This window comes from Neolamprologus brichardi, chromosome 11, assembly GCF_056152115.1.
Source record: "Neolamprologus brichardi isolate AB-2024 chromosome 11, ASM5615211v1, whole genome shotgun sequence".
Taxonomy (NCBI): Eukaryota; Metazoa; Chordata; class Actinopteri; order Cichliformes; family Cichlidae; genus Neolamprologus; species Neolamprologus brichardi.
This window is the reverse complement of record NC_142114.1, coordinates 23,405,093-23,430,838: the sequence shown is the minus strand read 5'-3', so window position 1 is coordinate 23,430,838 and position 25,746 is coordinate 23,405,093. Positions and strand designations below refer to the sequence as shown.

Below are 25,746 nucleotides of genomic sequence, written 5' to 3'. Positions count from 1 at the left end.
AGCTGAAATTACACAAATTTGTCAGCCAACTATAGGAAAATATGTTTTATTCCCATTCAAGACAAAACCATATAAACTGCTGAATGAACAAACAAATCTGAAAAATTTGTCTTTTCTTATTATTGTTTTTGTTGTTATTTTTGAGCTGTTGAATAGAAGCAATACTTAGGTTGTTCTCTGATACTGAATATCCATCCAGCTGTGCCAATTTTATATATTTCGCTATCACTCTATTCAGTCTGGACTGTGTACCAAAGAGAGAAAAACACAAAACACCAGTTATGGTGTTTTAATTCTTATTAAAATTTAACTTTGACAAGTTTCCCGGCTCGGTCACACGGTTTTAGCCTTCGTTGTTGCCTTCGTTGTTACCTTCTTTGTTGCCTTCTTGGCTCATAAAGACAATGTTAATTAGAACTTGACACAATGAGGGAAATAGAAAAACTTTTGCATGTATTTAGTCCAGTGCTGTCAGCGTTAATCTCGTTAAAATGACGTTAACGCCATAACGCAGCAAATCTCCGTTAGAGAGTTAACGAGGATCGTACCGTGAGTGGGGCTGCACGACGTAAACGCATCAGCGCGGTCAGCTCGTGCAGCCCCAGCACAGGACGATCCGCGTTAACTCGCTAAAGGGAGATTTGCCCCGTTAATGCGGTTATGGTGTTAACATAAGTTTAACTAGATTCATGCTGACAGCACTAATTTAGTCACAAACAATGTTGTTGAAATTAAAGCCAAGACCTCATGATGCCACACATTAAACTCTTATTAGTCAACCTGAAGAAGACAAAACCTGAATGTTTGGGATATCAAATATAACATAAAACATTTTTTTTTTTTTAGAAATTTCTAACTGGCACCAGGTGGAGGACAACAGTTTAATAAACACCAACAGCTGCTCTGCCAGCTTGGCTAAAATGGCTGTTAATTCTGAGTCGGGTGCATTGTGGCTTCACCCTCTATGCTTTGTTTTGCTCTGGAACTGCATCAGTGAAAACAAATTAACCTTGGGTTGGTTTTGTCCTCTTCTTTTTTTAACTGATACCTGCGGTAGTGACATTTACAGCGTTCCATGCCCTCTCTTTGTCCTGAAACACTGAGATACACAGAGTGAGAAGAGAATGTGCTGCTCCAAGGACAAAATCCCAGTATGACATCCAAAGTGAGAGGGCATCACTTCAGCCTTGGAGAGTTCATTACTGTAAAAATGACTTCTTCTATTTGCCTGCTTCGCAGTTTGAGTTGAGACGAGCAGAAAAAAATAAGCTCCCCTTTCCGTGCTCTTTTTTTAGGGGTATTATATTGTGCAGAACTTCTGAACTGAACTGAATCAAACTGTCTCTGAGAAACATCTGGGATTTATCAAAGTCATGAAAGTCTAACATCTTTCTGCCTATTTTCATAAAAGATTCAAAAAAGGAATTTATCCAAATATGTGGCAAACAGATGAGATAATACTTGAAAGAGATGCTGTGACCTAGGGCTGCTCAATTAATCGAATTTTAATCACGATTATGATCTGGGCTTTCAACGATCATTAAAAATGACTGAGCCGATTATTAGCCCCTCCCTCATGCTTTACTCTCGCGCTGCTCCGTGTGGCAAATCGAGCGCACCTCTCTGCATTTCGAACACTAGTGATGTGCGGATCGATCCTGAAATATCGATTCCTCCGATACCAGTCATTTATGTTCTAGAATCGTTTCTCACATTAAAATATCGATATTTTAGTAATTTAGGGTAAATTGGTAGTTTATCATTAACAGGAACACAGTGGAAAGAAACTATAATATTCGGATTGTCTACATTCAAAGGAACTAATCTAATCTTTAATCTAATCTAATAACTTTATTCTCAGCCAAACCGATTTACTCCAAACCGAGGGTTGGCATGGTTGTGGCAACATCACTAACCTTGTCAAACACCTCAGAGTAAATCATATCACAGAATATGACGAGCGTATGTTGATGCAAACTGAAGAGGAGGAGAGGGACAGGTGCTGCTAGGGCGAGACAGACGTCTCTCACGGAGTCCTTTAGTGCTGCAGGCAGGCAACGTGTTCAAATAGCGCACAACTTCAGTTTTTTATTTCTATATGATAACTCTGCATTATTAAGTGATAAGAACAAGAAATCTGATGTCCTGTAATCATTATGATGCTATAATTTGAGATACAATAAATAAAATACGTTTTTGTACAAAGTATCGGTATCGGATCAGCATCGTCGATGCCACCCTGAATATTAGTTGGTATCAGATCGGAAAGGAAATCAGTGGTATCGCACATCACTATCTGGCAGCAACTTGCTGCCAGCAAGAGCGCTAGAGCCAGAGTAGGGGAGAGGCGAGCTGGAACAAACCATTTTGGGAGGGGGGGTTATCTATACTTTTGTTGTTAAAATGTTACGTCTCAAACAAGTACAGCACTATATGCTTTTTATATTTTTAGTAGTGTGTCACCCAAACAGCAAATATTGTCAAAAAAAAGTAAGAAATCTTTGGGGGTGCTTTGATTCATTTTGGGGGTGCTTAAGCACCCCCAAAAATGGGCTAAAATCGCCCCTGTTTTCAACCAGGATGTAAACATTTTTATTTCTGCTGTTAGGTTGTTATAATTGGACATTTTCACATGTTTTAAATGAGACAAAATGTTCACACTTCAAATGTTTTGTTAAATTCAATTGTTTATTTGATTGGTTGATCGTAGTTTTTCATGGGTAAGATGTTATAATACCCTGGTTCACTCAGTGACTACTCCGTCTCCTAAAAATCTTCATTAATTCAGTTCAATTCAGTCCAACAGTATTTACATACAAATGAATTGAATTGAACTGAACTAAAGAAAAAACCCAACAATCCCCTATGAGCAAGCAATTGGCGACAGTGGGGAGGAAAAACTACCTTTCAAAAGGTAGAAACCTCCGGCAGAACCAGGCTCAGGGAGGGGCGGCCATCTGCTGCGACCGGCTGGGGGGGGGGGGGGGGGGGGGGGGGGGGTGGAGCCGATGACAAAGTTATACACAACTAAATATTAAAGCAAATATGCTTTAAAATGGGTGTTTTGGCACTGGAAGTGACTGATAATATTTAGTTGTATATTACTGTGATTTTATAGGGGACGGGGTGAAAGTCACTTAAGTGAAAAGTCTCCAAAACCAGTTGTGGTCCTTTTTCTTTTTTGGTTTTTCTTTTGGCACTTGGTCATCTCGGGCCTCTGGACTTTCTGGTTTGGTAGCGCTGGCCTCCTCTTTTTCTGGCTGATTCTCCTGGAGTGTCTCGTTTTGGGCTGGAGAATTTTCAGGATTGGCAATGTTGGACTGGTCTTCTTGCTTTTTTATTGTCTCTTGCAGAGACAGCAAAAACTCCTGAAGTGTGATCTTTTCTTCCTCTGTTTGCCCGAGTTGGTTGCGGATTGTTGTGTTCTCCAGGTTTTGCTCCACGATTTCCTGGTGGGAAGCTTTGTTTTTCTCCAGCTCTTCTTTTAAATTTTGCACCTTCAAATCATTTTTTTCACAAAGAGCCTCACTGGTGCTCAGTTTGTCTTTCAGCTCAGCAAGCTCACAGTTGGCTCTTTGTTCCTGATCTTTGCGCTTTGCAACTTCCTCTTCAAGATTCTTTTGAGTTTTGAGGAGCTGCTCACGGAGTTGTTCGATCTCTTCTTGCTGTTTTTTGCACTGGACCTCCAACTCAGCTTCTCGGACAGTTTTTACGTCTATAGAGTCTGTGTGTGGAGCTTCTTCAGTTTGTGTTGAAGCGTCCACACTCAGCTCTGCAGCTGTGACAGCTGTGTTGCTGTCTTCAACAGGAGCCTCACTTACCTCAGGGGTGAAGTTCTCCTCAGGTGTCTTTCTACGAGCCTCTTCCAGCTGTTTTTGGAGCTCAAGGATGGTTTTTTGAGCGTTTTGTCTGCAGCACTGTAGCTGCAGACGAACCCAATCATTCTGAGTTTTAGCTGCAGCAGCTTTGTGGTTTGCAGCTGTCATTTTATAAAGATTGGTTTTGCACATGTGCTGAGCCTCCTGCAGGTGGAATCTCAGCGCACCCAGTTCATCAGTCTCATTGTATGGACGACTGCCATCATTTGGTGTTAAGTGAGGCTGTGGCTGAGGTGGCCCATCGTTGGTGTTATGGTCAGGATGGGGCTGATGTGGCACAGGCCCTCGTTTTGGCAAAAACCATGGATTTTGCCAGTGTTGCCCAGGCCCATTATTGGGCTTAAAGTGGGCATTGGGCTGATGTTGCACAGGCCCTTGTTTTGGCAAAAACTGTGGATTTTGCCAGTGTTGCCCAGGCCCATTATTGGGTTTAAAGTGGGCATTAGGCTGATGTTGCACAGGCCCTTGTTTTGGCAAAAACTGTGGATTTTGCCAGTGTTGCCCAGGCCCATTATTGGGTTTAAAGTGGGCATTAGGCTGATGTTGCACAGGCCCTTGTTTTGGCAAAAACTGTGGATTTTGCCAGTGTTGCCCTGGCCCATTATTGGGTTTAAAGTGGGCATTGGGCTGATGTTGCACAGGCCCTCGATTGGGTCCAGGGTTTCTGGCTCTGGGGTTTGGGTTTGCATTTTTCTGCATCTTCTTCTTGTTTGCACCCTTTGGTTTGGCAGCATCAGATAGAGTCCCCTCATTTGGTGCCTTGTTTTTCCCTCTTGGGTTTGGGTTTTGCTGCTTAGGGCTAACAGCGGCCGATGAGGTCCCTTCCTGGGGATCAAGGTTTTGCTGCATATGTTGCATTTTTCTTGCCTTTTGTCTTACAATGTCGAAGGATATGTTTTCTATTCGATCGGGGTTTGGGTTTGTGTTTTGTTACATACACTTAACGTGTCAAATCTTTGTCTAAAGGTTGGCTCGTGGTGTGTTCCTATACAGTTGCACAGTTCTGAGACATACTGAGAGCACGCTGGTGTCCTATTTAAGGACTTTTGAGAGAATGTTATTGTTCAATTTCCCTTTGATCCTTTGATCTGGAGTGTGATGTCAGGGAGTGCAAATGGAGTGTGATGTCATCCACTTAGAATGCAAAATGTGATGTCATCAACTTAGCAGAGAATCTTGTTTTTCTTTGAAATAGAATTCTACCAAACTTAAATAAAAGTACGGACAGGTGCTGCTAGGGCGAGACAGACGTCTCTCACGGAGTCCTTTAGTGCTGCAGTCAGGCAACGTGTTCAAATAGCGCACATCACTATCGAACACCCGTCACAACAATTAAGAGGACCCGAGGGAAGCTCGGAAAGCTCGGAAAGCTAAGCAGAAGTTATTTGGAGAGGAGAGTGACTGCCGTTGGTTGAAAAGAGAGGTAAAAAAAAAACTTCAGTGGTGTGGAAACATTATGGGTTCGCGGAGTCAGACGTGGATCAAGTAGATACAGTGTGTAAACTTTGCTACGGTGTAGTAGCTGCACCACAGAGCAACACTGCAAAGTTCACAAAACATAGATGTTTACATTTTTCATTTATTTCTTATATTGCAAACATTTGCACTGTTATCAGTATTTGCACACTATTTTATATTATTTTTTAAAGTCATTATTCAATACATTGTTATTGTTAACCCTTTAAAGCCGGTCAGAGCAGCACACTCTGTTTTGTGTAACTATTTTTAAATCTCTGTAGAACCAGAACTGCGTAAGCTAGCTCAATAATTTTTTTTGCATATGAAACCAGAGGAGTTGTACTTACATCTTATGCCATCAGCTTGTCCTAGGTCACGGTTTCCTTCCACATAAAGCTTTGCAAAAATTGCATAAAAAGCGCTTGCAGGAACAAAAACATAATATTCCAGAAACACCCTTTGCCGATTCGATCCGCTGTTTGTAAAACACTTCCCACATTGAAACAGACGTCAGCGAACCATGGAATGTCCGCCATTTCCTGGCCGAAACCGGAAGTGACGTCATTTTCGCGGAAAATGTAATTTTTTACTTGTAGGCCTTAAAAGCCTATACTGGTGTTTTTATAAGTCATGTTTGACTTTTCTGAATAGTTTCTGGGATGCTTAAAACTCGAATTGCACTGCTGGAAATAGTTTATTTTGATGCACATGCTGTTTTCTTTGCAAATTTGCATCATAGGATTGTTTTTTTGTTTTTCCTGCAGTATATAAAAATTGCTGTATCTCCAAAATAAAACTATGAAGACACTCAAAATAAATTTCCTGTTGTTGTAAACTATTTTTTGCAACTTTTTTGTATTTAAAGTTTTGAGGGATAAACCTCTTAAATTTCTCCAAGTAGAAATATATGTAAAAAAAACAAAAACGATTTTCAATTTTTTTGTTGCACTTTTTTTTGCAATTAATGTAGTTATTATGGACTTAATGCATACATATTATTAAAATATGGGCTATAACAGTTGTATTGATGTATAGCAACTTGAAATGCTCCCACAAATGGCACTACAACCTGTAAAAAAATTTTATAAGCTCTGGCGGACTTGGTTCTATAGTAGGTCTTAAAGGATTAAATAAATAATCGAGATCTCAATTTCAGTGAAAATAATCGTGATTATCATTTTTGCCATAATCGAGCAGCCCTACTGTGACCCATAAATCTGACACAGAAATGTACTGCTTTTTTGATTAAATTATATTTCAGTGCATTTTTTCTTGCATGAAATTAAAAGATTAGAAAATGAGACAAAGGAAGCTGACTGAAATGACTTTTAGTGTACTGTATCTGTGTATTTGAATATATGCAAATGTAAAGAAAGACTTTTTCTGATCAAAGTGATAAATGTTATTTTTATATAACATCAGGTACCGTTGTTTATAGACATAAATACTTTACCCTGCATGACCTCTTCTTTCACTTAGCCCAAGGCTGAATCCTCTGCTCCGTGCAGCTCACAGAATGCAGAATGATTTTCCTTTGTTTGCAAGATTTCTTAGTCAAACCCCACCCGAGACAAAAAAGGTGGGGAGTGGAGCCAGTATACAGACAGCAATGATGAGAGGAAATGTGTTTTTATTGATCTGTCAAGGGAAAATTGGACACCAGCAATACAAGCCTCCAAATAATATGAAGCCAATACACAATACTAAGAGTTATTGAAGAGGCGCTCTGAAGTATAATGATCATAATCCTCTCAGGACACCTGTGTTTAAATTACAGTTATGATCCATTTAGTTCTGTTGTGTTGGCACTCTCGTTACTGGGGTGATACCCTCAAAGGCACTGCTGCACTTATTCATAACCAATTAATTACTACCAGTCTGAACCTCTGCTGACAGTTTTGTACCCAAAATTGATCTATTTGACACTAAATGCACAAAACTGGATACCTATATCTATTTTATCATCCATTCCTTAAAGGCAGCTGGCATTTGTAGAGCATATTTCTAGTCTTGCTGCCCACTGAGAACTCTATCGATCTCACATCTGCACCAGTTAAAGCTAGTTTAGAAACACCAGTTATTATATCCTGCACGTTATTTTGGACTTTTTATCGTGGTCTGATAAAGAGAACATATCCAGTGAGCTGCAGAGGTCAGAGGAGAATAGCCAGACTGCTTACAGCAAACACAAAGCAATAGCAACTTATGTAACCATAACTAGTAAAGTGACTCAAAGAGAAACATATAGTACATCCTTGTACTCTGCGTCTGTAGAGACAGTAACGCACTTTTGCTGTGCCCGTTTTTCTTGAGAGTGCTTGATGTTCCACATGTAAATTATATTTTTTGTTTTCTTTTACCATCAGAAGTAACATGTGAGCACATTGAGCCAACATTTCAGTACAGATCAGGAAGACAACAAACATTTTTCAAACAGACAAGAGTTCAAGTCTTGTTTTGGCCATTTTTGAAGTTCCACTGTCATTCACATTTTAGGGCACAGAAAATGGTCAAGGTCATCAAGGTGAGCTGTGTGGCGGGCAGGCGTTGGACCCAAATGCAGAACTCAAACATAAAGGGATTGAAAAAAGGAGCAGCTTTGTTTGGCTGTAAACACTAGAACACTACAAACAAGAAAACAAAATCGAAACTGGGAGACATGAAAACAGGAATGACGGGAAAAACCACACCGCTACAAAGGACGATGCAACAACAAGCAGAGGGCAACAAAGGGCTTAAATACGCAGAAGGGTAATGAGGGAAATAGAAACACACGGGGAACACAGCTGAGAGAGATCGAACATAATGAGAAGGAAGGAAAAAAAATCTGAACACACTAAAGCTGTGTCCCAAAACGTAGACCGCATCCTTCGGAGGACCCGGCCTTCGCAGGACCCGGCCTTCGCAGTCTACGTGGGCCGGGTCCTTCGAAGACCGAGAAGTGCGAGGCTGTGAAATGGGACAGTCTAGCCTTCAGATTTGCATCACCGCTGTCTCGGTGGAATTTAATAAAGTCGGCTGTCTGCTCCTTGCTATCTAAAATATAACAGGACACTGGCATAAATTCTCAACCATCTCACACTTCTGTTTAATCAGTTTTCTGTTTGACGTTTATTCAGCTATGTGAAAATCCTAGAGGAACCCACCCGATGGATAAATACATTTTTATTTAATCTAATCTAATAACTTTGATCTCAGCCAAAACGATTTACTCCAGAACAAATAAAAAACAGAAAAAAGCCAAACAATAACATTTTTAAGTTATCCGAGTGACTTATATATCATGTTTAACTTGAGTAGCGAAAGACAGCGGGGTCTGAAAACGATGAAGCAGGGAGTCCGCTGCTCTCGCCGGCTCGAGTGACCATTGAAACCCCTGGCTAGCTATCGAGCGGATGGGTAACAGCTACTTTCTTGCCTAAAAAATGTTAAAAGTTTCTTTTGTGACTTAGAAAGATTAATAAGAGTAATGTTAAAACTTAGTAGTGGCCGCCATTGTTGGAAACTGGAATTGACTGGGCCGCACTATGAATTCTGGGATATGGTGGGCCACGAAGGACACACCTGACCCATCCTTCAAATTCGGAGAAATGAAGGATGCATTTGTCGGCCACATTTGAAGGAGTCGACAAATTGGGACAGCCTTCGTCGCCTGGCTGTGACGTAATCGGCTTTCAAATGCGGCCTCCGAAGGATGCAGCCTACGTTTTCGGAAAACAGGAAACATGACCGCACACTGAAGATGTGGGCTTGACGCTAGGACTGGGGAAGACACAGACATGGGCAAGACTAGACATGAAACTTGGAATTTGGGGAGGCACAGTAACAGAAACCTTAGAAATGACCAAATAAAACACAAAACCAGAACCATGAGTAACAATGAATCAGCTTTCACAAACAATCTATGCGATCACTTAGAAATTAATGACCATAAATATAGAAATAAAAATGCAGCATTGAAATGAAATGGCACTCATTTAAGTGTCACTGAGAAATTCTATATAAAGGAGAAATTCATCCCATCCAGTGTTATTTTATGCCTGGTTTTCAGATAAAAAATGGTTTTAAAATGTGATAAGTTTGAGTAAGTGGTAAGGTCACAGCAATAAAACTGGTGTTGCATTGATTCCTTCGCCTCACAAAGGAAAACATGCAGTGCATTTTTGGAAAAACAGGCAAAATTATGTTGCATTATTGCTTCACAGTTGGAGCTTGCAGTCCAGTTGAAGGATGTGAAAAGGCTTTGAAGGGGATTATTCTTTTCTTTCAGGAGACAATACAAAACATCACACCTGGGCAATGAGTTTGCCTGGAGACCTCAGAGTAACTGCACCTTCAGGGTGTTACCGTAAATACACAGTTTGCTCTTAGTCATCCAGACTGGCTACATAAAGCTTGTATAAGCCCTCTATCTTTGGTTGTTGTATTCCTGCTCTGCTGCTATTCAGTGCGATCTAGTCACTGAGGGACATTGGCGAAGGCTCGTCATTTCTCAGCTTTTTCACCCACTTCGTAGGGGGTAGTGTCATAATTACTTCTTTCTTTTCAACTTACAAAATGAAGCTTGGTGAGAAAATATTGACGCCCATAATTGCTTGTTTTCTTCTTAAAAGTGTTTTCGTCTCTCCAGCTGATTATCCAAGAGAAGAAGTTAGCTTATAGCATTGTTATTTTAGACTCCTTCTTGTGTCTTCTAATGGATTTTACAATTTATTCAAACGTACTGTTTTATTTGCTTATAATTTTCTATTATAGTACAAGTTTGTCTTACATCTGTTGAATGATTCCCAACCTTTTACTTTTCATATTACATAATATACCATCTTTCTAATTTTCTAACTTTGAAAAACTTTTGTAACACTCAAATCACTGAAGAAGATATCATCATAGCAATGAAGGAAGGTTTGAAGCTTGTGCTTGCACCACAAGATCTGCTCTAGGCATATTTTCATTGCTTTAGGAGTAAAGCTGTGCTACGAAACACTGAAAACACCTAACTTCTCACAGTTAGTATAAAGTTGTAACAACTTCGGTGAATTCAAAAGAGATTTCTGCATTTGCTTGGGGACAGCACGCCGGTAGATAGAGAAGCTTTGCTTCTCTATCTACCACAGTCTTTGAGATATGAATCTCAAAGACTGTGGAGGCAGTTGGATTTTACCGGAAAGTTTTAGGGCTTTGTTTGATGTTCAGCATCAAACAACTTATAAACATAGACTGTGACCTAATGTGTCCAACCACACTGAAACACAAAACACATGAAAGAATTCAGAAAAGACAGCTGTTATATAATGATATGATTTTTGACATACACGCACTGGCCAATTCAATAGGTATACCTTACGAAGTACCAGGTTGGATCACTGCTTGCCTTTACATCTCTGCTAACCGCTTAACACCTGATGTATCATATTTGGCATACATAATTTGGAGTTTTGGAGACGTGTTAATGTTCAAGAAACAACTTTGAGTTGATTGTGACATGGTGTGTTATCTTGCTGGAGAAAGGTGGGTACAGGGTCCAAGAAAATATCCCCAATATACCCTTGACCCTTGATAAAGGGGTGATGGATCCACATTTTCATCTAAATGAAGCAGCAGAAATAAAGAGTCAAGAAGAAGAAGTAATCATTACTAGTTTACTTTCACACATGTGAATCCTTCTGAGCCAGCGGAAAGATTATACACATGACAGCTTTGCAGAGCAGCGGAGTGAAATGGGCTTCATAAATCATTCCTTGGAATCAGTCACTTTCAGTTTAATTTACCTTAATTTAGCAAATTGTCTCTTCAGCTTCCTTCAATTTAACCACCTAAATTAAAGGGAAGCACCGCTAATTTAATGCAACGAGGGTCTATTTGCTGGTCACAGGAAAAGTTCAGGCTGTGAACACCATCTTTTTCTCTGAAACAAGTTTATTAGGGAAGTCTCGGAAAATAGCCTTGTGGTATCAGGCTTTGAAATTTAAACCCAAAAGCCTGTGTTATCAGCTGACTGTGGAGCGTTACCAGGCAGGGTGTGTGTAATGATAAGATGCCGCTAAAAGACCCAATGTTTTTGAATGGTAAGTGTCAAAAGCCTAGAAATCTTGAGCTCTTCCAGTTCAGTTATTATCTTCTTGTTGTCTGCTGAGCATGCTCAAAGCTTACAGAAGTGAAATTCTGTATTGCATTTTAAATTTTGAATTATCTTCAATCATAGTGTTAAGATAAAGTGTGTAAAATCTGAAAAATCAACTTTACAAATCTAAAGTATTTTCTTGTAACCAAGCTTTAAGTGCTGCCCATTTATTTTTCTTCTAAGCTTGAACACTTTAACATGCGACTCTTTATGGACTGAGCAATTGGGACTGAGCCACCAAGGCAGCCTCAAGTGGCCATTAGAGGAACTGCGGTTTCTGTTGGCTCCATTTTTTAGCCTCACAGCTGCCCCATGCTCTCTGTGTTTATCCTGAAATAAATGAGTCGGTATGTAAAGTGAAGCTGCTGAGAGCAAATTAGCATAACAATAATTTTTGTGCCTACAAATTTAATTCTTTACTGTAAAACCCCTTAGCAAAGCTAAAAATGTTGGCACTTTCCACTTAGACCTAATAAGCTCTCCATTTGGGAGCCGCTGTAATGAAATTCAAACTGACATTTCAGTCCAACACCAGTATTAATAAAACTGCTGTTATTTTAGTGTGCCTACTTGACTTTTAAATTAAGCGTCTAATAACCTGACAGAGCAGCGTTTCAGCTCTGGGTTTGATGAGACAGAGTGGATATGCACAGATTTTATCTGCTGTGAATTTGACCGAAATCCTCAGAGAGAAACGATCACGGGATGCATCAGATTCAATATTAAAGAAGCAACGTCTGGAAAACAAACACGCCATGTTTTTGTCAAATTGTGCTGTTCTCGTCTTTCAAGGGGAATGAAACTATTAAGGTTTTAATGTTATTTTTGATTGCTGAGCTCCGGCTGGTTTGATTGCACGTGTACCGTTTTCCTTGAATCTCTGTTTCCGCTGAGATGTATAAATGGCTGCTGCTCTACAGATAACAGCTTTCATGTCGAATTTGAGAAAACATGGGATGTTTTGGCCAACACGTCAAAATCGGTTCTATATGCAGTGTGGTGATGGGACAAAATAGATGGAGAAGAAATGCTGAAGTTGGACTAATTACTGTTGAAAAAAAAAACTTAATAAAAATTAGACTTTAGACAAAACATGACAAGAAACTAAAATAAAAACATGTAGGACATGTATTTAACTTTAGTCTGCAACAATTTGTTACTTTCAAAGAAATCACACTATAATACAAACTGCATGAAAACTATCCATCCGTCTTCTTTCACTTCTTCAATTTAGGGATGCAGGCAGGTTGGAGGCTATCCCACAAATCTGGGATAAATGTGACAAACAATTTAGTCACTTTGCTAAGTACACCTCGGTCGTACCAGGTTGGAGCCCCTTTCCCCTCCAGAACAGCCTTAATTCTTTGTGGCGCAGATTCAAGAAGGAAATAATTGCTGAAAGATTATGGTCCATACTGACATGATAGGATCACACAGTAGCTGCAGATTTGTCAGGTGCACATCCATGATATGAATCTCAAAGACTGTGGAGGCAGTTGGATAATTAGAGATTTGAGTGAATAAGCCATTGAACAGCTGTGCCTAAATAAGTGGCTGGTGAGTGTCCACGTGACTAATCAGACACACACAACAGGTGGAGCTGTTAGAAAGAACTTTAAACTCCTCTGAAATGTTTTTTAAGGAACTTGAACAAACTTGATGATAGCCAATCTTTATCGGGTTTCAGGGTCTTGAGGTAAAAGGAGCTGTGAAACAATCTTAGGTTTTTAATGCTGGATAAGAGGAGGAGAATCCATCAGTATTTTTGTTTATGTGGCCAGTGGTTCATTTTAAAGTGCATTTATATATGTTATTGTCCTGGCCATCAAAGCAAAGTTTGAAAAAAATCACATGTATATCTGAAAAACTTTCCTTTATGGCAGGTCTAATGAACTTGTTGGGCACTGTATATATACATTCCCAAGCAGTAAACAGTACTTAGTTATACATTTGTGTCACTAGAAAGTCTGTGTTCAGATCAAACACTGATTTTATTGTAATATTTTCAGATATACGACTGCTTTATTTAAGTTTAATGAAAACCTTTTTTTACTCTGTATCTTGTCTTGTGTCTTGGCAGCACAGTGGTGTAGTTGTTAGCTCTGCAGGCTCACAGCAAGAAGACTGTAGCTTGAAGTCTTCCTGGGGCCTTTGTTCTCACTAGTCTTAGTGGGTTTCCTACCACAGTCATGAGTGTGAGGTTAATTTGTGATTCTAAGTTGGCTGCAGGTGCTGATGTGTTATGTATAAAACCTTGAGTGGTCAGTGAGATTAGAAAAGTGCAAAACAATTTTAAATCTATGAATTTATAACAGTATAAATTATTGGGCAGCTGATTCTGTGCCTTAAAAAAATAAATCAAATACTTAAAGTACTCTTGTCCTGTCCGCTGTGTGATTAATTTCTGAAACTACAAATCGGGGACAACAAAGGAAAAAAGGCTTATTTGATTTTACCGCTGCTTCTCCACTGTAATTCCGTTTTGTTATCATCTGTTAATTCTTCACTTTGCACTGTTATCGCTGCACATTTTCATTAAGGACCAATGTGCAGGTCATTTCTTATGTGTCATATTAAAATATGTATAACGCATATATTTCATGTCACTGCCCGGCTGCAGAAACAAATGCTCCAAACTGTGAGGCAGCTGAAGCATCAGACTGAAGTCGCCTGCTGTGAACACTGGATTAAGGATTACCCACCGCACACAGACAAACACGGGATTATGTTTTTGTCTTGTTTTGCCCACCGCAGAACTGGAGCCCAACCTGCAGATAAATGATACTTTCACAACACACAGGAAGAGTTTTATGCACTTCAGAGGAGTCATAGTGTTTATAAAGCCTCCTAAAATTGGTGCTTTGAAGAATTAAAGAAATAAAGATATGCTGTCTAGCTTGAATGACAGGGTTTTACTACACTTATCTGATTATTGTGACAATTGTTGCAACAGCTCAAGGATCACCACAGCAAATCATCTGCCTCCATCTCAACCTAACCCTGATAACCTCCTTTTTCACACCAACCCTCTGCATGTCCTCCTACATGCATGAATCTTCTTTGTGATCTTCTTCTTTTCCTCCTGCCTGGCAGCTCCATCTTCAAAATCATGTCCAAACCATCTCAGCCTTGCCTTCGTAACTTTGTCTCCAAACGGCTCAACCCAAGCTGTCCTGCTGATCTGCTCATTTCTAATCTTGTCCCTGCTGCAAACTCCCCACCAAATTCTCAATATCTTCGACTCTGCCACCTCCAGTTCCAGCTTTGGATGGTTAAACTCATCTGCCTTCGCTACTTCTGCTCCTTGCATCTTCACCCTTCCACCTGCCTCCCTCTCATTCACACACATGCATTGTCTTTCTTGTACTGCTTTTCATTTCTCTTTTCTCCAGCGCATACCTCCGCCTCTCTTTCACCGTGTAACAAAATGAGATTAAAATCATGAGAGAAAAGTCCACAGTGAAATATTTCCATCTTCTAGTTGTTAATACCTAGTTAAATCATGCTAATGTGCTGAAAACATCATGTTTAGGTAATGATTGAACTGTAAATACATCCGAATAATGGAGTTTATTGTTCATGATCTGATTTTAATCATGTGATTTAGTCTTTTCGCTACTTTTTTCCCTTATTCATCCCCATTAAAAAATGTAGAATGGACCAATCCACGGTTTTGGAGAATTGTTACACTCCTATTGAAAAACAGTCTATCCTGATTTTTTTTAAAAAATGCTTCCATACCTTATGTGCCTCATGGTGCTTTAATCCACTGCCTACCATTCTTTACTTGTTTGTGTTCTCTCTATATATCACACACATAAAAAACACAATACGTTTTTTATTCAAACCAGACTGAATCCTGTTACCTCGCGGTTGAATCTTGTGCTTCAAAGCCGCTGCCTTATTGTTATGGGACATCAACATCTCGTAATTCAGTAGTTCCCAATGGGCACACTGGTATGGCTTGAGGCAATCAATGAATTGTTCATTTGCAGTATCAGTTTTTTGCATGCACTGTTGTAAAAGCTGCCATCTTCTGGCTTCAGCTTTTCCACAGACAACAGTTGAGAGGGGAATGCTAATGCTATCGTAGTGCCATGAAGCCAAAAAGCAATTAGAAAGCAAACAACTCTTCTGAGAGAGATGTGGCCAAATCCTCAAGAGCGGATCTGAGCCCGCAGGCAGCAATACTGGCTTGTTGGTGTGTGTAGAAGGTGATGGGTATATTACAACAGTAGCAACCGGAATCATCGAATTTATAAAACTTTATTAATCCCTGAGGAAATTATGTAGCCACAGTTGCTCCAAGACAGTAACAATAATTAACAAGTTAAAGTACCATTTAGATCAAACAATAAATTACAAATGAGCTCTACTATACAAACATCCCAGTATATTACACGGAATTGAATATAGATAAAGTTGAAATTGAGGTGCCCCTCTTGTCATATTAACATTGTTATTTTCTCTGTAGACAATGTGCAAATAGTAAGGCTCTGTAACTATTGCAATGTGGACTTGTACTTTAGATTTAGCAGTTATGCAGAGAGATATCCACAGGCTGTGGTGATAATCTCAGTATATCAATGAATGTGAATTCTGCAGAGGGCTTACCCTGCAGTGTGCTTTGAGTCTTTAGTATTCAGTTTCTGAGAAATTGTTCTGGTATATTATAAATAGGATTTTCTGATTTTCAATGGGACCCTCTGTACTGGTTCACTTTGCCTGTGAGGCTCAGCTTAAAAAAATAAATCTGGAAACATCTCATCTATACTAGAAATTCAACCCCAGATTATTTGAGCTGTACTGTCACTTTTAACACATAAAATACCCTGAAATTAGATTCTAATGAGAGAACCCTTCCTCAGGTATGGCTGCAGGATAAGGTGGTAAAGGAGGCTGTCCCTTTGCCATGCTATCAGAGGCTATGTATTTATGTTCCCAAATGTTCAATTTCCTGGCACCATGCACTGTTGTGGAAAGTACCCTATATTGCTTGACTGGTAATTCAGCCATGCAACTGTGAGCTGTCAGATAAAAGGATAAAAAAATATCATGAATATGATTTTCATAATTTAAACCTGCTGGAAGAGTCAGGTGAGACCTGATTTTCATACTGCTGCATTAATTCACAGATAAAGCAAGTGGTGAGGTTGGTTTTATTAAACAGGTGCAGAACTGTAATAATAATAATAATAATAATAATAATAATAATAATAATAATAATAATAATAATAGAAGAAGAAGAATGCTTTATGAAACTGAAGGGTTCTCTGTAAGTAATAAAAAATAGACAAGAAATCAGTCCCGATAAATGAACCACTTGGATACAGCAACAGGATTCACCACCCTCCTCATCCTCAGCACACACGCGTTCATGTGCAGCCAGCGTCATATTATAGGAGGTGGACTCTTCCATCATCATCATCATCATCCCCAGCCAATGGAGAAACCAGTGGAGGACACACTTAAGCAGTGTCTCCGGAGCAGTGCGGACCAGAGCGCAGCGCCCGGCACCACAAATCCAACTTCCCGCACACGTACTCTCGCACAACATCTGAACAACAGAAAGTGAGTTTTGTGATTCTCCTCGTGGACTCTTTCCCCTCATAATTTTCATGGAAAGGGCTGTGGGATGTTTTAAACAGCAGTCCGCTGTGGGGATAATCAGCTGGGAGATGCTTGTTTTTTACGGACTGCTTCCCACTGCGTCTTGAGAGGAATGTAAAGCTGAAAGTGAGTAGACTTGACTTGAACTGTAATATTTACAAACCTTGATTAGCTCGTTTATAAGAAGTGACACTATTATGTGTGGTAATATGTAGAAACGGGTCTTAGAGGTCTGCACTGTGATTTTAGAAGTGCGCTAAAAAAAAAAAAACAGCAGCAGAACAGTTTTGTTCATTCTTCTTAAACTGAGTTAAAAACTTTCATGTAAGTCCATCCAACCATCCATGTTCCGCATATTACATGTAAGTAATAAAAGCATTTCATTTGTTGAAGTGGAATCTTGTAAGGAGCACATACTCATGCAGGGCAGCGCTAATCTGTGCGTGCTGGAACAAACTTATTTATTTATAATTTTGTTATTTTCTCCTCCTTTCATTTTTTTTAAAAATGATTTTACCTAAACAATTATCGGCAGGATATTCGTGAGCTGTCTGCATGCCTGCGCTCAGAAGATGATGGCCACAGAGGGAAACAAAACCCTTCTGGGTAACGCATCTTACGCTGAAAGGCAACAAGAAGACAGGGACGCCTGTAGCTGCGCATTGGTTCTGTTTCTGAAGTTGAATGTCCAAGAAAACAGCGCGGAAGATTAGAAACGCTTTTTATTTTTCACTCAACTTTGATCTAACTTTGGATACGTTATGTCTCCACGGCGGTTTTTTTTTTTTTTTTTTTTTAATTTCTTAACTGTGCTCTCCGTGCGCATTGGGCTCCCATGATAACCATGTATGGATTTCCATGCAGGGATGGAGGTTTCAGCTGGTGCGTGTCTGAAAAGCGACTCGGTGGCCTTAAAAAGAAGAAAACTGTCTCGTTGTTTACATTTACATTTAATCGCCTAATTGATTTCTACTTTTTTACACAAAACGAAATCCTAGTAATGCATCTGTTTAGTTTATTCCAATGTAAAATGTTGGTGCTCCACGAGAAGGCTGTCCAGGAACCTGACAGACTGTAGATTAAAACAGGCTGTGAGCGTCAGCTGGGTTTTGTTTACTACTACAGTTGTTGTCCGGGCAGATTATTACGTCATCTATCCTCGTGCTGGAGTTAGTTGTAGGCCATCCCTCCTTCTATCTATCCATCCATCCATCCTTCTTTCCAGCCTAACCTCCCTCCCTCCAAACCATCCAGATGCCCCGCACGCGCGCGAGGGCGCAGAGCAGAGAAGAGCAGGGCGCATGCGCCAATTGTGCAGCCCACATCTGTTTATTGCATAAGACCACACACCACAGGGATACCTGAAGGCAAACTGTTCGACAAAGAGAGAAAATAATTGTTTGTTATCATTAAAAAATCTTTTATTTTGTGTGAGCTTTTTTCTTTTTTTCTTTTCTTTAATTAAATCACACTTCACCAAATATTTCTTTAAAATATTTATTAGGGATACCTGGATCGTATCTGTGTGTGTATGTGTGTGTATTTTAAATGCACATGGCCTTGTTTTGAGTCAAATCACATGTATATTGCCGGTCCTTTGGTGTATTCGTCTGTGTTTTCTTACTTTGCAATTGATAACTAGTCTGCCCTCTTCTGTTCATGTGGTGTTTATTTCTTATGTTATAGGGTATTGAGCTCTTAAGTCCACCATAAAGGTCTCTGTTTGAGCTGAGAGGTAGCTCTACAGGAGCAGGGGCAGGTGAGAGGAACAGGTTGGCGGGCAGATAAAGGCTCAAGTGGAGGTTGAAAATCACAAAGGCATAAAAGACAAAACTGTATATTTCTTTTGGGGACATTTTGCCACCGACTGACAAAACGAATGGGGGAGAGAGAGGAGGGGGGTGTAACATGCACCAAAGGTCTCCTGACAATGAATCAAATTGTGGACGCTGTGATCATGTAGCATGCACTATGGGGTGCCATGGATACCACTGGCCCTTGCATGTGCAGAACTAGTCTAATCTTCATGTCTTTTGAAAATCAGCCGATATTTTAGACAGAATCAGAAATAGTTCGCTGTTTATAGCTTTTGTGTCATTCCATGGGGGAAAGAATCAGTGGGCTGCAACGGTAAACCACGAGGGAATCATTGTGGTAGTCCATCCCATAGGAACAAATGCCAGTGATTTCAGCTTGAGGACTAGGCAGTGATTGAGCAAGGGCTTATTCTTTTTGGGGTGGGGTAAAGCAATATTTATTGTATGATTAATAACAGGACTGGTATTTATATTGAGTTTTTTAAACTTCTTTTAGAAGAGAATAGCACTTAAGGCACCGCTGGGATTTGAACCCAGGATTTCCTGTTTACTAGACAGGCGCTTTAACCAGCTAAGCCACGGCACCACTATGATGAGCAGGTGTCAGGTGATGGAGGGAGGAGTACAGCTTTAGGCCATGTGCGACAATGTGTGGCTGATGCTCTAAATACTACAAGACCCATAATCCTCCTCCAAGGTTCATTTAGTCATGGGGAACAAGCCAAGTAGACATGCAAATCAGATATTCTGCAAATAAATGAAAGGATACACTCATAATCCAGGCAAGTTCTTTGTACAAATTACGTCTACATTGGCTAATTCTACTTCACACAGTCAATGTCCTCTGGAAAGGTTCAGTGCTAACACAGTATGTGTGACACTGCGGTGTACTGGTCATGAAAAATATAACACATACGAAGCAAATTTTCAGTGCACGGCCCAAGTTTCAGGGAGTTACATCATATATTTGCCAGATGTAGTGAAACTTTGACATGAAAAAGTAAACCGAATGGAGCAATCATGATGTCTTCTTCAAGAAGTGAATATGTTTACATTTCCTTACTTTTGAAGATGTGGGACGGTGGTTAATTCCAAGAAGTTAAAGCACAACACTGCCCCACAAATAAGCTGCAGTTGTGTTGATTTAAATACAGTTTCTGTACTGCTATGTCCAAAGTGTTGCTGAATGCCATTCCTGGTTTTATTAGGCTGCTCCACTGTTGTTACTGTTGTTACTCTTTTATAAGGGCTTGGCTGAACAGGTTTCAGCTTTCTACTTCCTGCTGTTTAGTTACTTGAATCATTTGGTCTGTAAATATAACTACTTACCAACAAACAGATACTGTGGACACATTTTAGAGCCATGCTGAGTTGATATTTAGTCTCCAGATTTGTGTCTTTTTTTCTTCCCTGATTTCAGCACAAGCAGCTCACACCTAACACTATTTTTGTTATGTGTTCATTCTAGGTCATGATGTGAATGCCCAGCATCGTTTTATCCAATGATTGAGTCCAGCAAGCCGACCATGTTGGACAGAACTGAACAGGCACACTGCACTGTGTGCTGCTGCACTCTGGCCAACAAAATCCTCATGGTGCTCTTCATGGTGCTGCTGATCTTTGCCACCCTCTTTGGAAATTTGGTGACTCTTGCTGTGGTTCTGGGAACCAAACACTTCCACACACCGCAAGGATACCTGAAGGCATCCCTCGCCGTGGCTGATCTGGCAGTGGGAATATTTGTGGTCCCGCTTTCCGTTTACGCTGAGGTTTATCTCATGGTCACTGACTCGGCACCGGAGTGGACCTCGTACAACTCACAATCGGTGAGTTTTCACCCATGCAACATCATCGGCCCCATCTTTGCTGGGTGCACTTTGGTCTCCATTACGACTATTTTCCTTCTGACAATCGAGCGAAGCATCGCCGTGCTCAGGCCTTTGCACAAGGACTCTGTGATTACTCGTAAAAGGACCACGATCCTAATTGTCCTCTCCTGGGTGGGAAGTTTCTTCTTGGCTGTGTGTCCGATAGTTTTCAGCAGTGAAATTGCTTTGGAGTATAACTCCTGCAGTCGGATGTGTAACTACGCTCTGGGTACAATCGGCAAGTTCCCCAGCCAGGCCTGGAACATCCTCCTCCTCTTCCCCGCGTTTGACTTCACCCTCCTTGGTGGCACAGTGGTCATTAATATCATCTCTCTTTCCAGCATCAGGCAGCACTCAAGACGCAGGAAACACTTGGCTGAGAGTGAAAGCCAAAGCACGACCAAACCCACATTCTCAGACATTAAAGCAGCCAAAACCATCGGGACTCTAACTGTGGCTTTCACTGTATCGTTCACTCCAATCGCTGTCTTTGTGGTCGGGAACGTTTTGGGGAATAAATGGTGCAACTTTTCCTTTTTCGCTTTCTGGATTTTGGCTACCAACAGTTGCTGGAATGTCATTATTTACAGCGTGAGGGATCAGAAGTTCAGGCTGCGGGCACAGAAACTGCTGATGCCGTTTCATAGAAAAAACACCACCAAAACTTAAAATCGCCCAGGACCAAAGACTACTCGTACACGAGGAGGGCCGCGTCATTTAGATGGTTGTTTTTTGCACAAACTCTTTGTTCAAACACATTGTGAGCCTCTTAAGAGACATACCTGCATGTCTTGTGCATTGCTGTTGTGAAATTACAGTTTATTTTTACATCGATAAAAAAGCATGGAGCTTTTTCAGATCACAACTGTTTCTCTCTGTGGGCATTTGTCTTGTTTTGTGAAACATTTAAAAACTGAAGCCTGTTTCAGTTATTGGAATGATTGTTTGCTTGAGTGTAATTAATTAAAACCCGATGAAAACCGAAACAGTTTGTGCATGTTATCTTTGGATACCACAACATCAGAGTTGTTAGTAAGATTGATGATGTTGATTCCCAGTGAGATACTTCAACATTAAGTGATGAAGACTGAGAGTATACAGCAGGGGTCCCAATTTAGTTCATCCAAAGGCCCCACTGAGAATCACATCAAAGGCCAGACATGCAGTATTTAGTTTGTTGACATGCTTTACTAGAATCAAAAATAAATAGATCATATAGCCCTTCCTAACTTTTCTAGCCTATATGACATTTGGTCAACAAAGAAGACCTTTGATCATTTGAGATGGAGCTGAGCCTTCTGCTATGAAACCGACTGCTTCTGCAGCACTATTGCTCTGAGATTACTCTGCTATAATTTCATGCCTCTTTTTACTTCAGCAACTTAAAAAAGGCCACAGCCTCTTCCCTGTCTATGGCTCTCTATATTATCCGGTGTGTGGGTTCAAACATCAAAGTAACAAAGAAAATGCTCTTCTATAAAACAGAAATTGTTGCCATGGCAAAAGGATACCAAACACTTTTACATTTGGCAAAAACATGGACTACTCAGTGGTTCACCTCAAATAAGGCTGTCTGCCTTTTGCATCAGTGTTAGTTTTTCTTTGTTGTATTCTGAATTATGTGAAGCTACTGTGCACATTTTATTAAATATAAAATGAGCTTAAGTCAAAGGAAGAGACAGAGATCTCTGTTTTTTCCTGTTTTCCATACGCTGCTCAACTACAGGGATGCAGCTTTATTAGCATCACACCCCAAGCAGCACAGTGATCAGAGGTCATTAACTGGTACAGCAGTCTCAGTCATGGTGGCCATGCTAGCCACACTCAATACAGAACAAACAGCAATGAGGTTATAAATTAACAATAACAACAACAGATCAACACAACATAACTGGAATAGCTGTTATAACCTCTTAAGTTAACACATGAATGCCAGCATGAACAGTCCCACCAGTCTTTGGGTTAGTGGCTCCTCCCCTTGGACTGCTACAACATTAAATATCTCAAATGAAATAGAGGCTGGATACAAAACGTGATTCAAAACAGATACTACACTTTCACAAAAAATAAGAATATGCTATAAGCCACCATCAATATAAGGTAAGATACATTACGACACTGAGTCTCTTAATGGTGTCTAAGAGGTTACAAGACGTTCTATGACCTTTCCAGAGGTGAGTATTATTAAAGCTACACAAGCTTGTTTCCACCAATAAAAACTTTTTAGCCAACCAGACGTCAAAATGTAGACTTCCTAACTTAAACTTAGCAGGTGAAAATTTAATATAATGGTCCAGAATTTTGATTTATGAATAGCACTGTTTCTTTGTTTTTTCAGAGGCAGAAATAGGTTTCCATATAAAGCAGGGACTGCTTCATAGATGGAGGCTCAGATCCCAGAATGCCACACAGCAAAACTCCATGCTGTCATTATTTTAATGAAGCAACCCTGAAGTCAAAGCTCGATTAAGCTGTAGTAGTTTAATAGCAGACTTTGGACTGTGTGCAGCCATGTGGTCTTTGGGGAGAAAATATATATGTTTCTCTCTCTCTCACACACACACACACACACACACACACACACACACACACACACACACACACACACACACACACACACACATTTCCTCCTTTTATTTGTTATTCAAGCAGTTTTGCTGGATCACAACCCAACAAGATATAATAATAAACTTTTCATTCTCTGGGAACTGGACCAAAAATTTAAATATAATAAAAGGGATGGGGTGGCTGAAATCAGCAAGTGAAGCAAGTTTAAAAAAAAAAAAGAAATGAAAAAGCCTAAAGGTGCACCATTAACATTTAATAGATAGTGTCGGAGAGAGAAAAGGAATGACAGCGAGGTGAAGAGGTAACGAATTATATCGTTTTCCCCTCTGGTGAAACTAAGCATTGTTTCTAGTTGTTCTGGTTGTAAAACTGCAGACATAAGCAGAGGAATGAAAACGAGAAACACGTTTTTGCTTATTTATGCATATTTAGGAACAGCTGCATTAAAAACCTGGTTAACACAAATGTTCATTCAGAATCATCAACTAAGGAAACCGACCAGTAAAAAACAATAAAATCTTTATTTGTTAAAATCAGACTAAAATCGAAAGTCAAGTTTTTCTTTTAAATAGTTTGATTCAAACAGATATTCTTTGACTCTGTGATGCGTGCTTACTTTAAAAGCTTTTACCTCTAAACGGCCTCCATTGCACAGAAGGTGAAGTTGAAACATGAAAGAAAACAATTACCGCTGAGTCATAGTGTGGAGGAATAAAAAAACAAAAGTAAAAAGAAGGTCACAATAAAAAAAAAGAGAGAGAATAAAGAAAAGAGACGTTGGCATCACTGTCCTTGACTAACATTAATAAGGCTCATTGACTGGCGCTGAAGTGGTTTTGGAAAGAAAATGAGGAGGAGGAAGAAAGCTGAGGATACAAAGACGACTGAAACAGATGGAGGCAAAAGAAAGAAAGCCGTCATTGATCATCAGGTCAGCACAGCACTCCAGAAACATGTCACTGTTGGCCTGTTCCTTCAGACTCAGTCTCAGGTCTGGGGCCAAAAACAAAAACAATTTTTGTCATATTTTTGGACAAACCTGAGTAGAGCAGGCATTTCTTTATGGTCTCATTTACTCCTTGTCAACACTGTTGCTTGCTTTGGTGTTGTGCTGTTTTATCATCTGTCATCATCGCTTTGATGATGCTATTATTATTTTTGCAAAATGTAACTCACTGTGCATTTTCATAATCCTACCCTGATGTGTGCTGGGCTGTGCTGAAACATATAGCTCTCGACTTACCACCTGCACGTTTGCTCCTGCAACAAAGCAATCAGTTATCTCCCTGATTTTTTTTCTATGGCCTTTACTGTCACTTAGACCCTTTGATGTGTCACACTCTCATTATTCCCCTCAGTCCACAAACAGCTACCAGCTCGGGGTTTCATTTAATTAGAAAAAGAAAAAAAGATTAAAGAGCTTTCAGAGTGCGGCATTTACGTCTGTATGTAGGTGTACATTGTGCTGTACACAACGTCGCACAGCACACATTAATTACAGATGGATGTTATGACTAATGACTTTATTTGATCTTTGCATTTGTGTTTTGCTGTCACCCAACACACTATGTTTGTGGGTCCAGTACACAAATGATGTCTACTTGACTTTATCCTGACACAAACAAGTTTTAGGTTTAGGCAGAGCCGGATTTACTAATAAAAATAATAAATAATCTAAGCTTACAACACGCACACAGCTCTTGCCAGACAACAGTGAGCAGCCTAAACTAAATTAAACAGTCATGCTACTTAGTGTGGGGAGCTTAAAATAAACAAACCACTACGGTTCAGGCCCACCACGTTGCAGTCAGGAAACCACAGAACTTCCTGCAGCATTTCCACTGTCTAACACCAAAAGGGGAAAAGGAAAACCAAAGTTAGGCCATTTTAAAACATACAGTTCATATGTACAGTGCGAAATATACTTAACATAAGTGCTTTGTATAATTACTAAAAGAAACCATAATTTTTTTTTATCTTGTAATAGAAGACAAATTAAAACTATTTAAAATTGTGTACACTGAGCAGCATGTGTGCAGTAGCCTATCAGCCTGGGATACACGCAGGCAAAGCAGCAGTCTAACCTGGACATCTAAAAAGTCCATAATAGATCCCTCCTACTTTACCAAGTGCCTTTAAAGTACCTGTCCCAAGATAAGGTCTCCAATCTAAAAGGTCCAACAGGAAGAAGCGGCTAGGTCTGCTGTGAGCTTGAGATAAGAATGAAAAGTCCTTCTCATAAAGATTAAACACAACCCTCAGTGCCAAGCACCACATCGACCCAATACAAGACACTGTTTTCTGTGACATCTCTCTTCAACTAGAAAACCCAAGTTAGTCTGGAAAACCTCCAGACTAACTGACAGAATCCAATTATTTTTACCTGAGAGAAAAAAGACTAACAAACCCTTCTGGCACATCAGGCT

At 40.0% G+C, this 25,746-nt stretch overlaps 2 protein-coding genes and 1 non-coding gene across 3 annotated transcripts; 1 reads left to right on the top strand and 2 right to left on the bottom strand.

The window, feature by feature from the left end:
* Window positions 1–2,669: 2,669 nt before the first annotated feature.
* Window positions 2,670–5,129, bottom strand: LOC148100563 (uncharacterized). The gene has a single exon (XM_087847817.1). It carries the CDS (start codon window positions 4,734–4,736, stop codon window positions 3,138–3,140), a length of 1,599 nt encoding a protein of 532 aa, XP_087703943.1. The 5' UTR covers window positions 4,737–5,129; the 3' UTR covers window positions 2,670–3,137.
* Window positions 5,130–16,942: 11,813 nt separating this feature from the next.
* On the top strand, window positions 16,943–21,522 carry LOC102800167 (5-hydroxytryptamine receptor 1D). The gene is made up of 2 exons (XM_006791753.3): window positions 16,943–17,193; window positions 20,353–21,522. Exon 2 carries the CDS (start codon window positions 20,387–20,389, stop codon window positions 21,419–21,421), a length of 1,035 nt encoding a protein of 344 aa, XP_006791816.1. The 5' UTR covers window positions 16,943–17,193; window positions 20,353–20,386; the 3' UTR covers window positions 21,422–21,522.
* Window positions 19,397–19,470, bottom strand: trnat-agu (transfer RNA threonine (anticodon AGU)). The gene has a single exon. It is a non-coding gene; the product is annotated as a tRNA-Thr (tRNA).
* Window positions 21,523–25,746: the final 4,224 nt, after the last annotated feature.

What these genes read in the sequence shown, in the direction of transcription:
- LOC148100563 (XM_087847817.1), bottom strand. Translation starts at nt 4,736, where the DNA reads ATGCAACATATGCAGCAAAACCTTGATCCCCAGGAAGGGACCTCATCG.
- LOC102800167 (XM_006791753.3), top strand. Translation starts at nt 20,387, where the DNA reads ATGATTGAGTCCAGCAAGCCGACCATGTTGGACAGAACTGAACAGGCA.